Genomic DNA, 14,859 nt, shown 5'->3' on the forward strand with positions numbered 1-14,859 from the left:
ATATATTGCTTGTGACTGGTATTTAGTTTTTGTTTACTTGGCATAACAATTGAGTGGAGTCTTGGCCGGTAATCTGATTTTACTAAGCAAGGATTTGTTTGTTTAAGCAAAATTTGGTGCTTAAGCAGCTCTATGAAATTGGGCCCTGTTCATAGTATAAAACATTGTTAGAAACGGCTCCCTCTGAAGTAGCATAGATTTTGAGAAACAGGTAGACTATTCTAACTAAAATAATAAAATACTTCTATAGCTAGAAGTCTTTTATTCTAAATGAAACCACAAAAATTCGTCCAAAAAGGGTGTGTTTTTTTCTGTCATCATTTTCTTGCAACTCCGATGACCAATTGAGCTAAAACTTTCACAGGTTTGTTATTTTATGCTTATGTTGGGCTACATCGAGTGGGAAGACTGGTTTTTGACAACTGCACCAAAGGTGTACCTTCCCTTTAAAGCTTCACTATTTACAGTCTGATTCCTACACAATGGTACAGATCCCCACGCCCCCCCCCTTTTCCGTTGCGTGTATCCAATTTTTAATTCCAGACCAATACGGTATCTGACGTGCCTTGGGTTTTGAAATACGTGTTGGCGTTTAGCCGTGATATTGAATTTGTATTTAGGAAGGAACAGTGAAAGCGCTCTGAAAGCCATTGGACACTTTCGGTAACAGTATTGTCCAAAGGCCCACAACTTTTTGTGTGTGAACATTTAGGCTACATTGGTCATCGGAGTCGGGAGAAAATAACGGGAAAACCCACCCTTGTTTCCGCACGTTTCGCCGTGTCATGACATGTGTTTAAAATAAGTCCGTAATTCTCGATATCGAGAATTAATAATTGTTTTTATGTTTTCTCAAAAAGTAAAGCATTTCATGGAATAATATATTTCAAGAGAATTCTTTCACCATTACCTTCTGTAAATCCTGTAAGTTATTTGTAAATCTGTGAACTTTTATTTTGTTTTCTGTTCCGAAAGTGTATAATGGTTTTAACATCTGGCTCCATTTCGCTATAGCAATGGGCGCAAAATCCCGCCCACACGGTGATCGCGCCAACCAAGGACTTCTCTTTGACTCTGCCCACCTGTCATTGATTCGACTTGTTTCTTACAATTAAGGCACTTGACACACTTGACAATTGTCAAAGACCAGGGCCTAATTTCAAGGCTCTGCTTACCGTAAGCACAGAATCGGCGCTTACGGAAGCAGGGAATTCTGTTCTTACGGCAAGCGTATTTCATTGGTTAGCGGCGAATTTGGTCTTCTGCGCGTGCGTACTTCACGTTACTAGGCATTCTACGCTTACAAGGCTAGCGCAGAAATTCGGCGCTTGCACCTAAGCGGGGAATTGCGATCGTAAGAGCAGAATTCGGCGGTAAGCAGAGCTATGAAATTGCGCCCAGTGTTCTCTCTTGGTGTATCTCAAAACATGCATACCAAAACTGTGACAATTTGGACTCAATTAGCCATCATAGTTGCAAGAGAATAATGAAAGAAAACAAAATCCATTGCATTTCTTTGTGTGGTTTCATTCAATCAGGCTTATTTGTTTTGAAGATAAAATTCCAGTTGCATCAGCATTCAACGTTCAAAAGAAGTCGAATAAGTTGTTACAGTTAATAACTTACTGGTCAATTAAGATCGTTCATAGTTATTAAATAGGTCACAAAGAAACAAATATTGCGCAAAAGCTAAGTGCACGCGGCACGGTCAGCCATTCATTTTCTTCAATAGCTCTTGGACAGTAAAAATTAAGATGGAAAATGTTAATGTAGCTTTTGCTGTTTCTAAAATGAGTTATATTTTCTTGTCCCAAATTGTGTTATTTCACCTGATGAATGGGCACCGTACTTAAAGGCAGTGGACACTATTGGTAATTACTCAAAATAATTATCATCATAAAACCTTTCTTGATTACAAGTAATGGGGAGAGGTTGATGGTATAAAACATTGTGAGAAACAGCTCCCTCTGAAATTGTATTAAAGACAGTGGACACTATTGGTATATAACTGTCAAAGACTAGTCTTCACAGTTGATGTATCTCAACATATGCATAAAATAACAAAGCTGTGAACATTTGAGCTCAATCGGTGGTCGAAGTTGCGAGATAATAATGAAAGAAAAAAACACCGTTGTCACAAGAAGTTGTGTGCGTTTAGATGGTTGATTTCGAGACCTCAAGTTCTAAATCTGAGGTCTCGAAATCAAATTCGTGGAAGTTAACGTAATTCTCTAAAACTATGGCATTTCAGAGGGAGCCGTTTCTCACAATGTTTTAAGCCATCAACCCCTCCCTATTACTCGTCACCAAGTTAGGTTTTATGCCAATAATTATTTTGAGTAATTACCAATAGTGTCCACTGCCTTTAATACAATTGTGTTTGTCGCTTTGCCCATTTGCAGATGCATGCAACACCGACAGAAAAATACGGTTCTTAGGGAAATTCTATACCACTGCTGTGCCTTATAGCTCAGTAGGTGGAGCATCTGACCGGAGTCTTAAAGGCACTGGACACTATTGGTAATTGTCAAAGACCAGTCTTCTCACTTAGTGTATCTCAACTATGCATAAAATACCAAACCTGTGAAAATTTGAGCTCGATTGGTCGTCGGAGTTGCAAAATATGAAAGAAAAAAACACCCTTTACACACGAAGTTGTGTGCTTTTTATTAACATGCTTGATTTCGAGACCTCAAATTCTAAACTCGAGGTCTCGAAATCAAACTCGTGGAAAATTACTTCTTTCTCAAAAAAGTAGTCACTTCATAGGGAGCCGTTTCTCACAAAGTTGTAAACTATCAACCTCTCCCCATTACTCGTTACCAAGTAAGGTTTTATGCTAATAATTATTTTGAGTAATCATCAATAGTGCCCACTGCCTTCAAGGGTCATGGGTTCAAATCCCAATCAGGACCATTTGTATGATTCGCTCATCCCAAGTTTGGTTATAAATGAAAGAGAATGACTCAAACAAGCCTGAAAACGAAATCCTATACGAAAGCGATATTGAGTTCTTTAGTTATATTGCTCTAACGAAACCCTAGTTTGAATGAATCAGTGAACCATGCGTGATTTTGGTGTTGTGTTAAAAATGAAACTGAATCTTATGTTAAAAGGAAAACCAACTGTTTTTTATCATAATTATCATAGTCTCGACGAGGAATAAGCAAAGAGTTGTAATGGCTTTATGCTTCGAGAGTCAACAGAATCCAATGAGCATGCTAAAATAATTTTGTCTCACTGAGACGTCAAGTGTTTAAATGAAATTGTTTTAGTTTTTTTATTACAACTACAGCATCTCAGCATTTGCTTAATCATTCTACTTACATTATCTTTCAAATCATCCAGTTTTATTGTAAATCTATGGACGTTGGTGTTTTGTGACGGACACAAAATACAAACAACCATAGAGGCCCTTTAAAACTGTGCACTTTTAAGGTCTATGACCTTTAAAGACACTGGACACTATTGGTAACTGCTAAGGACTAGTCTTCACAGTTGGTGTATCTCAACATATGCATACAATAACAAACCTGTGAAAATTTGAGCTCAATCGGTGGTCGAAGTTGCGAGATAGTAGTGAAAGAAAAAAACACCCTTGTCACACGAAGTTGTGGCTTTTCAGATGCTTGATTTCGAGACCTCAAATTCTAGGGTCGTGGGTTCGAATCCCAGCCGAGTAACATGCCTGTGATATTTGTTCACATGACTCGGGAAAGTACTACCGTGCTAACACACATCGGTGTATCGGTAAAAACCAAAATTAATATACTTGTTTCTCGAAAACTACATTACTTCAGTGGGAGCTGTTTCTCACAATGTTTTATACTATCAACCTCTCCCCATTACTCGTTACCAGTTAAGGTTTTATGCTAATAATTATTTGGATTAATTACCAATAGTGTCCACTGCCTTCAAGTCAGATAGACTGTTGCGTTTAGGATTCAACTTCCGTTTTGTATCAAATGTTGATGGTCAGTGTACTATACATCCTTGTGTCATGCTGTCCTGTCACGGAAATTGTCTAAATCGTTGAGAAAGATACACAATTCTCTAATCTCTTGAAAAACAAACGACGATTTTCCAATAATATTTTCGCGTTGCCCAGCCGCGACCCAACTGGTAGCGCAGCCAAAGGCAAAATGGTAATGTCGTACACAAAATAGTAAAGGTGTATTACGGGCAACTGAACATGGCCTAATACGATGCAATGCTTAGGGATTTACAGTTCGGCCAGTCGGCCTTCACTGCTGGGTAATGACCTTGATTGATTGCTGACCGCTGCTAATGGACCTAGCCGATGCTCGGCCCCATTACGCTATTGGTAATTACTCAAAATAACTGTTGGCCCGAAAACTTACTTGGTAACGGGCAATATAGAGCTGATGTTTGTATAAAACAGTGTGAGAAACTGCTCTTCTCTGAAGTTGCGTGGTTTTTGAGAAAGAGGTAATTTCAATAATATAAATACTTAAAGACACTGGACACCTTTATAAATTGTCAAGACCAGTCTTCTCACTTGGGTATCTCAACATCTACACAAAATAACAAACCTGTGAAAAATTTGAGCTCAATTGGTCGTCGAAGATGCGAGAGAATGGACGAAAAAACATCCTTGTACAAGTTGTATGCTTTCAGATGCTTGAATTCGCGATCTCGGCAGCTGAGGCCTCTTAGATTCAATTTTAGTGAGGAACTATGTCTTTCTCAAAAACTACGTTACTTTAGAGGGAGCCGTTTCTCACAATGTTTTTTTTTTTTTTTTTTTTTAGATATCAACAGCTCTCCATTGCTCGTTACCAAGCAATTGTTGATGCTGATAATTATTTTGAGCAAGGATCAATGTTGTCCTATGCCTTTAACAGCGGACAGCCAAGCATGAGGTCACGCCCATGAATAACAAGACTTCCTTGTTCCGCTTAGCCTAGGTATAAAAAACAATCAGATTTATGCACTGCTTCATTAGCGCCCTGGCCTACGACTTCTAAAAACTTCCACTAGCCACGATAAGCAAAATCACCAAGAACAACGTCAACATGAAGACTGTACTATTTGCTCTCGTATTTACTTCGTGTGTTGGTAAGTTACCTCGTAGAACATTTTAGTTATTACATAAATTTAAAGGCAGTGGACACTATTTGTCATCACTCAAAATAATTATTAGATTAAAACTTTACTTGGTAACGAGTAACGGGGAGCTGTTGATAGTAAAAAAAAAAAAAAAAAAAAAAAAACTTCCCTCTGAAGTAACGTAGTTTTCAAGAAAGAAGTAATTTTCCACGACATTGATTACGAGATCTCAAAATTAGATTTTGAGGTCTCGAAATCAAGCATCTGAAAGCACACAACTTCGTGTGACAAGGGTGTTTTTTCTTTCATAATATCTCGCGAATTTGACGACCATTGAATTCAAATTTTCACAGGTTTGTTATTTTATCCATAATATGTTGAGATACACCAAGTGAGAAGACTGGCCTTTAACAATTACCAATAGTGTCCATTGTCTTTAAAGTGAATACTATTTGCAACCTTATGAATTTGAATTATCGAATTTGACCACTGCCAAACTTGAATGAGATGGATGTTACGTTGATAGAGTGTTTTTTCGTTGTTAAAATTGGCCCGGAAAAAAAATAGTTGAAACTGGACGGGAAAACTGTTGTTGAATTTGGCGGGTAAAACCTTGGTGAATTTGACAGGGGAAATTGTGTTAAATTGGCCAGGAAAAATCTCGTTGAAAATAGCCGGGAAAATCTGGTTGAAATTGGTCAGGAAAATCTTGTTGAGTTTGGCCGGTAAAACCTTTTTGAAATTGGCCGGTAAAACATGACTGAAATTGGCCGGCAAAGTTTTGTTGAAGTTGGATGGTAAAACCTTGGTGAAATTGGCAGGAACAATTGTATTGAGTGTCCAGGAAAATCTTGTTGAAATTAGCCAGGAAAATCTTTTAGAATTTGGCCTGGAATCGTAGAAATCGTCCGGTAAAACCTGGTTGATTGGAGCCCACAGTCTATTGGTAAATATTAGTTCTATTGGGCACTGATCAGATAATTGTATGACCATGTTGAGAAGTTTTTGTTGCCCAATCGTGAAGTAAAAACACAACGCTTGCAGGCAACCCTGTGCTTTTATTGTTGCCACGTTTTAAGGGAAGGTACACCTTTGGTAAAAATGTCAAAAACCAGTCTTCTCACTTGGTGTCTCCCAACATGAGCATAAAATAACAAGCCTGTGAAAATTTGAGCTCAATTGATCATCGAATTGCGAGAAAATGCTGAAAGAAAAAACACCCTTGTTGGACGAATATTTGTGTGCTTTCAGATAGGGATAAAATACTTCTAGCTAGAAGTCTTTTATTATTTTGGTGAGAAATTACCCGTTTCTCAAAATCTATGCTTCTTCAGAGGGAGCCGTTTCTCACAATGTTTTATAATATCAACAGCTCTCCAGTGCTCGTTACCAAATTAATTTTTAAGTTAATATTTGTTTTGAGCATTTACCAAACGTGTACCTTCCCCTTGAACGCACATCAGAGACGGAAGTAAAAGTGAGAAGCGATCACGCGCCAGGAGAAGGGTGTGGCTGCATAGCCAATCGGCAGGGTTCTTGCTTATCACGTGGTCTCTTTCGTAAACCCAAGTGTGCAAACTACGTTTTGTATTTTCAACCTTTTCGAAATCACGGCTTGTGCTTGGGGTTCGGCTTGGGTTACATCCGTTCGGTTCAGGAAGTAACCGATGGAGCTCAAGAACGAAATGTAGTTTCGAAAAGGGCCCGTGTAAAATGCGCCCAGTGAAGACCACTGGTATTATTTTAGTACTCGTGTTACTTTGGGCGGATGTGATATCTAACCTTGTAAACTGTGAGGTGATTTTTAAAAGCATTCGTGCTGCAGCGAAGTCAAGGCTCAGCAATCTGCAAGATATTCATTTCATTCAAGTTTCAGCGTATCACTGCTAAAGGCACTGAACGCGTTTGGTAATTGTCAAAGACCACCGGGTGTATCTCAACATATGCATAAATTAACAAACCTGTGAAAATTTGAGCTCAATTGGTAGTTGAAGTTTCAAGAAAATGATGAAAGAAAACAACAAACCTGGTAGTACAAAATAGTGTGGGTTAAGATAGGAACAAAAAGCTTCTGGTACGGAAGTCTTTCATTACTTTAGTGAGAAATTACCTCTTTCTCAAAAAACTACTTTAATTCTGAGGGAGTCGTTTCTCACAATGTTGTATACTATCAATAGCTCTCCATTGATTGTTACCAAGTATTACCAAGTAAGGTTTTATGCTAATATAGATTTTGAGTAATTACCAATAGTGTCCAGTGCCTTTAACCCGAGCAGTGATGCACTGTCCCTGTCAGATATACACGACTGACATTGGTTTAATTGCAGTCTAAAGAATCAAATTGTTGTAGATACAAATTTATGTTATATTCGAATAACCTGTACTTAGATGTTAAAAGTTTCCCTAAAAGCATTGTAATTACCTGAAACATGCTTTTCTTAAAAAAAAGAGATAATTTCACACTCATTTATGCCTCCGGACTGAAGCCTTTTATTCGGCATCAGAAAACACACAACATTGTGCAACACGAGTGTTTTCCCTTGCATTATAACTCATTGCAACTTAGATGAGTCCGAATGTTAACAGATTCGTTATTTTATGCATGTTGGGATAAACCAAGTGAGAATACTGGTCTTTGACAATTACCATGTGTTCAGGGCCATTAAGCACAGAATAGTATTGCTTAAAGGGAAGGTACACGTTTGGTAATTACTCAAAACAAATATTGACTTAAAAACTGACTTGGTAACGAGCATTGGAGAGCTGTTGATAGTATAAAACATTGTGGGAAACGACTCCCTCTAAAGTAACGTAGTTTTTGAGAAAGAGGTAATTTCTCTCTAAAATAATAAAAGACTTCATTCTTATTTGAAAGCACACAAATGCGTCCAACAAGGGTGTTTTTTCTGTCATCATTTTCTCGCAACTTCAATGACCGATTGAGCCCAAATTTTCACAGGCTTGTTATTTAATGGTTATGATGGGACACACCATGTGAGAAGACTGGTGTTTGACAATTACCAAACATGTACCTTCCCTTTAACAGAAACAAGTTTGTACTAGCCCTTGTTTTCATTGTTGTGGCTGGTGCCAAACTTTGAGAGGGGGTGGGGTATTGATCTTTCTAAACTCTGAGAGGGGGTGGGGTATTGATCTTTCTCTCCCGTACTTTATCTGTGATACAGCTTTTTTATAAGAGTGCCATCTTATTTTGCTAAGCAACAACATTTTGGCAAGCAGCATATTCTGCTTAAAGAGCTCTGTGGAATACTAAGCTTTGACAAAGACCAAATGTGTCCAGTGCCTTTAATGAGTTGATTGCGTTCGATTACTTGTAAACAATACAAACATAACCAGTTTCATAGCAGTTCGATTTTTCACGCCCGATAGGCGTCTCAAAGCGCTTCCAACATTACTACCACATCGGTCACTGGGCCGAACTAAATCATTCCTTTAACCATCTCAGCTCCCTGTACAGCCTTGTGCAACATTGATATGCGTTAATCGGCTAAACCAATCACAAGAATCATCTCTGCCCTCACAGGTACCCATTTTACCCCTGGATAGAGATGAACAAGTTCAGATAAGTGTCTTGCTCAGGGACACAAGTGTCACGAACGGGACTCGAACCCACACTCTGCTGAACAGAAACACCAGCGCTTGAGTTCGTTGCTCTTACCTTCTCGGCCACGACACCATACAAGCTCTCTTATGAGTTGAATACGAAACTCATGGTCTGGTGTTTTTGTTCAACCAGGGTGTGGGTTCGAGTCCCGGTCACGACACTCTGTCACATTAAGGGACTGTCGGGATGCTTGGTGGCAGGAGACCCAGCAGGTAAAATCCATTGTTCTCGGTAATACGCGCATGCTCAGAGCTACGTAAATAATGGACATTTACCTGATAAGTCTGCTGCCACCTAGCGTTCCAAAGTCCCCCATTAGTCACAATTATTGTAATTCCTGTTTGCAGGGAGTCTGTTTGCTGTCGAATGCTACACCTGCGTCTACTCGCCCGGGGCAGGGGGTGGTCTTTTTGGTGGTGATGGATGCAACGACCCGTTCAACGCAACTTCCCAACTGATCGTATCGTGTGACGGCACTTGTGCTGTAAGTGAAATTCTGCTTCTATTTCGAGTGGTGTCCTCGGCCAGTGCTAAACCTTTATCACGGTGCACAGTGGGCCAGAATTGAATCAAAGTGTTCCAAAATTATATTTCAACATATTTTTGGTGAAAATTATATTTAAACATATTTATGATGGAAAGTTGGTTGTAAGGGGTTTTCTGGTACGTAGAATTTGATGGTCATGGTTTTAAAGGTCTATGACGTCATCATAGTCCTGAATCGTGATTGGTCGGCAAGAGTTTAATAACTACTAATATCGTTTTGTTCATTTTTTTCCCCTAGGCATATCAAAGAAACAGTTTGTGAACAAATGTTTTGCGATGCAAAGTGTGTTTTCATAAGGGTTTCTAAAAATGGTACTCATAAAGGGTGGTCTTTCTTTGATGCTAAACAGAGAAATATGACCGCTGACACACGCACTGTCGGTACAGGTGGTTGTGTCAAAACAGGCGTTTCTCATAGGGGTATACAACTTTAAAATTGAATAATTTCCAAAGTCGCAAAATGTCGCAACCAAATTTGGTTTTAGACTGTTCCTGAGGTTCAGGCTACTGAAAAAAGTTAGAATTAAAGCGGCAATCGGCGGCATTTTATATTTCCTATGTCTCTGATTGAAATAAATGAAAACTAGGAGGCATTTTATGGGATTTATCAGACCTTTTCAAACAGTAAACAGAAGTTAAACTGATTATTAATTTAATTTTCATGAAATATGGACTATAAACAACCATCGACACGGTTTTCATGGCATTATCTTTTATGAGCCGTTCAACGGTTTTGCCGCACTTTGTTACGATTTTTTGTCTAAATAAAGTCATAACCCTAATTTTAAAGAGTTTTTTTTTCATGAATTCTTTCTTTTACCATACCCCTGGACTATTAAGAACAATAACAAAATGGAAGTACTGATTTTTGAAACAATCACCAGTTGCCTATTTTGGCGCAGTTTGACCTTGACCTGGCCCACTGTGCGGTGAAGCCATCTTGAATTTCTCCAATAGGAGACTTTCCAACGCTAGGCGGCAGCAGACATACCGGGTAAATTTCCATTGTTTACGTAGTTCTGAACATGCGCATAATTCTGAAAACAATGGATTTACCCGGTAAGTCTGCTGCCCTCTATCGTCCCAGAAAGTCTCCCATTGGTATCACTTTAACAAACCGAGGCTGGAAGAACAAAATAGTCTGGTTCCTATTTTCAACATGGTTATTAGCCTTCATTATTGTTATTCTATAACCGATGTGACCTCTGACGTCACACGAAAACCATCAGCCAGCTAGAAAGTGTATGCAATCTTACCATGACTACGCGTCTTTTTGCCCTGTGAAACATTACGTATACAGTGTTTTCAACAGAGGGCGGTTTTAATGTAAACATAGGTCACATCGTATACAGTTACGAAGAGCCCTTTATCGTAAGTCCAAAGATTAAACCAAGTTAGGAAGAAATTTGCTGGAACAACGAATGGCACGTAAACCGATGACATAAACGAGACTTAAAGGCACTGGACACTATTATTGGTATCTACTCAACATTATTGTTGGCATAAAAACTTAACGAATATTGGAGAGCTGTTGATAGTATTAAGCATTGTGAGAACGGCTCCCTCTGAAGTAACGTAGTTTTTGAGAAAGAATTAATTTCTCACTGAAACATTTGAATTGAATTCAAACCTCAGCCGATAAGGTCTCGAATTCAAACATTTGAAAGCACACAACTTGTGGTACAAGGGTGTTTTTCTACTGTTATCCTCTCGCAACTTTGGTGAATTTGTGAAAGAAAGACAACGCGTTATTGTTGCATTACTTTGTGTGCTTTCAGATACATAAGAACAGGTTTCAATTGAAGTCTTTTATTATTTGAGTGAGAAGTTACCTCCTTCTTAAAAAGTACGTTACTTCAGAGGGAGCCGTTTCTCACAATGTTTTATACTGCCTTTAGCTACCGGGAAATATCGATGGTCTAGTTGGTAAATACGACACTGCTCTAGAATTGCAAAGATCATGGGTTCGAATTCCACCCCAGTATTGTGCCTATGATCAACGACTCCCCATTACTTCTCACAAAGTAAGTCTTTTGCAAACAATTATTTTGAGTAAAATTACCAACAGTGTCCAGTGCCTTAAAGCCATTGGACCCTTTCGGTTCAGAAAACAATAATAAAAGTTCACAGATTTACAAATAACTTACGGGGTTTACAGAAGGCAATGGTGAAAGACTTCTTTTGAAATATTATTCCATGAAATGCTTTACTTTTTGAGAAAACAGCAAAACAATATAAATTCTCAAACACATGTCATGACACGGCGAAACGCGCGGAAACAAGGGTGGGTTTTTCCGTTGTTTTCTCCCGACGCCGATGACCGATTGAGCCTAAACTTTCACAGGTTTGTTATTTTATATATAAGTTGTGGTACACAAAGTGTGGGCCTTGGACAACACTGTTTACCGAAAGGGTCCAATAGCTTTAAAAGTAACATTCATAAATACCCTAGACAGTTTATCTACTCCTATTGGTGTAGAGCGCGTCACGTGGGGCGTTTAAACGGTTGATAATGACCAGTGTTTATAACCGGCTGGCTTCCGCGTGTCAGGCGCGCAAGATTATCACGCGGAACGCAATTCTTAGCTATTAGTAACAATGCGTAATCTACTTCTAAGCGCGCGCGCGTAATCTATTTCTAAGCGCGCGCGTGTTCACACAACCCTCGCGCAACAGACTCTTCACAAAGTTTTTGAATGTATTATTTTTTTTACGTTTTTTAATAAATGGGCATTTATGAATGGGAATAAAAGGGAAGCGACAAGTTCTTAAACAGCCGTTGAAAGCCGGCAGGGTCGAATTGCCGTGTAATAAAGACCCTTGCCGAAGGCGAGGGTCTTTAGCGCACGGCAACGACCCTGCAAGGTTTTAAACGGACGTATAAGAACGAGTAAAACTGGTAAAATTGGCTTTTGATAAACATTTGCTGGCAGTGTAAGTACTTTATGCAACCCACCATATAAATGAACTGACAAACCCGTAGAAGTTTGAGATCGATCGGCCATCTGGGTCACCGGTCACGAGAGTATGACATTTCAGACTGATATATTTCAAGAGATGTTTTCTACTATCATCAGAATTAGAGCGTGCAAGTTTTATGTAAAATCTGTGATCTTCCACGATTGGTGTTTCTTACCAACTCTGTATTACGTTCCTTTAACATTATATGACTATAATTTTAATCATGTATGTTTCGTTTCAGAAAACTTCTTCCCGTGTAAACGGTGAGATCACGGCACTTGCTCGCGCGTGTCTCCCAGCAGGGCAATGCCCAGAGGCCTGCGCCTCAATAGGGAACACCGAGGTCTGTGTGTATTGCTGTACTGGGGACAAATGCAACGGCGCATCCACCGTGACTTTTGGTCTGATGACGGCTTGCGTCACTGCACTCGCGGCCTGGATGAATTCAGCCTGGTAAGAAAGTTATAGGCTTTTACCATGGTGCAGCAATCTTGAATTCTTTCCCATTGATATCAAACGTAACCGTACCTAAAGCCCTGTTCGCATTGGACTTAATTTGGGTAACCTAACCAAGCCAATGGGTAACTTACCCGTTTTAAGTCCACTGCGAACAGCCCAGGAAGTTTTCCTCCCAGGTAACTTACCCGGACCCGAATGGTATAGTTTAACCGAGCCAAATGTGCCCAGGAAGATTGACCAGGTCAGTTTAACCGAGCCAGAAAGTCCAATGCGGACGCGACGACTCGGTTAAATCTCCCATCCGTCTGTGGCCCGAAGAAGCTGACATGTTTTGTCATGGGAGAATAATATTTTCGTGATTATCGAATTATTCAATGTCACGCAGGGGGCCAGCTCGGTTAGTTTACCCACGGTCTCGGTTAGTTTACCCGAGTCAAGTAAATCCAAGTGCGGACGCTGGTAAGTTTCCCCGTTAGGAATGTTAACCACTGTCTCGGTAAAACGCTAGTCCAATGCGAACACGGCTCAAGACGAGGCTGGAAGTACAAAGAAGTCTGGTTCATATTTGCATCCATTATAGTTATTCGATATAAGGATCATGACCAAGATGGAGACAGCATGAAAATGGTCAGTTAGAAACTCGTATGTCTTTATTTTCATTTAATATTACAGGCACTGGACACCTTTTGTTATTGTCTAAGACCAGTATTCTTGTTCAGTGTATCCCAAGCATACGCATTAAAACCAAATAATATGTGAAAATGTTTACCAATCGGTCTTTGAATAGCAAGAGAACAATGAAAGAAAAAACACCCGTGTTGCTCAAGTTTGTTTGCTTCATATCCAGATGCAAAAAGGTGCATCAGGCCTGAAGTGTTTTATTAATGAAGTGAACAATTAACCTTTTTCATTGGGAGTCATTTTTCACGGTGTTTTACACAACCACTCTCTAATGATCGCTTATACCAATATTTGTAAGGATAGTAATGACATTTTAGTAATTACAAATAGTTTCCAGTGCCTTTAAGTCACAACAAATAAAAACACATTTTTAGACAAATAACTAAAGTTATTCATGACAAATATAATGTTCGCATATAGAAGTCGATAAATCAATTTGCCATTTTGTTTAATAAGCATTTAACCAGCTTTAGTTTCCTCGGAGTTTCAATGACAATTTTTGTCATAAGGAAAGTAAAAAAAATCAGGATTGTCTTAACCCTTTTCATTTATGTTATACTACGGTGTATTGGAAAAAAGAAAGAAACAAAAACACCAGACCTGCAATCTCACCATGTCAGCTGTTTGTTTGTGATGTTTGGGGAATGTTTGTTTGTTTGTTTGTATGTTTTATCTATTTGGGGTTTAGCTATCTGAAAAGTGTTTCAACCTCGTTCTCAACCCTCTTTCATTTCTCTACAGAGTTGCTGGATCAACATGTCACTTAAGGGACTAGAGAGGAGCCAAGCTTCGCTACGAACCATCCTTGGCTCTCCCCCATCTGCATCTAGTCTTTCATATTATTGTAGATAGCATGCTCCATATGTAGGGATGGGGGGGGGGTAGGTTTACCTAGTCGCGTCTTTTACCTGAGTTTAGTTCCTCCTTTGTAAGTTTTAGAAGAGGAAAAACGAAACGCAGTTTAATTTTAAAGGCAGTGGACACTATTGGTAATTACTCAAAATAATTATTAGCATAAAACCTTACTTGGTAACGAGTAGTAATTGGGAGAAGTTGATAGAATACAACAGTGTGAGAAGCGGCTGAAGTAATTTTCAACGAATTTGATTTCGAGACCTCAGATTAAGAATGTTGAGGTCTCGAAATCAAGCATCTGAAAGCACACAGCTTTGTGTGACAAGGATGTTTTTTCTTTCATTGTTATCTCGCAGCTTCGACGCTCAAAATTTCGCAGGTTTGTTATGTTATGAGTTATGTTGAGATACACCAAGTGAAAAGACTGGTCTTTGACGATTACCAATGGTATATAGTGTCTTTAAGGCTGTTTGCTTCTTTATGATTTTGTCTGCATAAAGCCACTCAAAACACCTCAAACTGGACTTTTATAAACAGCTTTTGTTTCGAAGGCTGAAACTTTATCAACTTTTCTGATGGAAAGGTTTCTCTAGTTACTTTATTGTTACTAATCCTAAATAATTTATGAGCTTTAGGACCATTAAAGGCAGTGTACACTATTG

The 14,859-nt window shown here is 39.1% G+C and overlaps 1 protein-coding gene across 1 annotated transcript; it reads left to right on the top strand.

Annotated features, from left to right (window-relative positions):
* Window positions 1-4,934: 4,934 nt before the first annotated feature.
* LOC117299077 lies at window positions 4,935-14,501 on the top strand. Its single transcript, XM_033782493.1, has 4 exons — window positions 4,935-5,079; window positions 9,043-9,179; window positions 12,444-12,655; window positions 14,084-14,501. Coding segments are annotated over exons 1-4 (393 nt in total). The 5' UTR covers window positions 4,935-5,036; the 3' UTR covers window positions 14,085-14,501.
* Window positions 14,502-14,859: the final 358 nt, after the last annotated feature.

Source organism: Asterias rubens, chromosome 14 (genome assembly GCF_902459465.1).
Source record: "Asterias rubens chromosome 14, eAstRub1.3, whole genome shotgun sequence".
NCBI lineage: Eukaryota > Metazoa > Echinodermata > Asteroidea > Forcipulatida > Asteriidae > Asterias > Asterias rubens.

What these genes read in the sequence shown, in the direction of transcription:
- LOC117299077 (XM_033782493.1), top strand. Translation starts at nt 5,037, where the DNA reads ATGAAGACTGTACTATTTGCTCTCGTATTTACTTCGTGTGTTG. An exon ending in CGTATTTACTTCGTGTGTTG is followed by an intron (nt 5,080 to 9,042) that starts GTAAGTTACCTC and finishes TCCTGTTTGCAG; the next exon opens with GGAGTCTGTTTGCTGTCGAA. An exon ending in CGTGTGACGGCACTTGTGCT is followed by an intron (nt 9,180 to 12,443) that starts GTAAGTGAAATT and finishes GTTTCGTTTCAG; the next exon opens with AAAACTTCTTCCCGTGTAAA.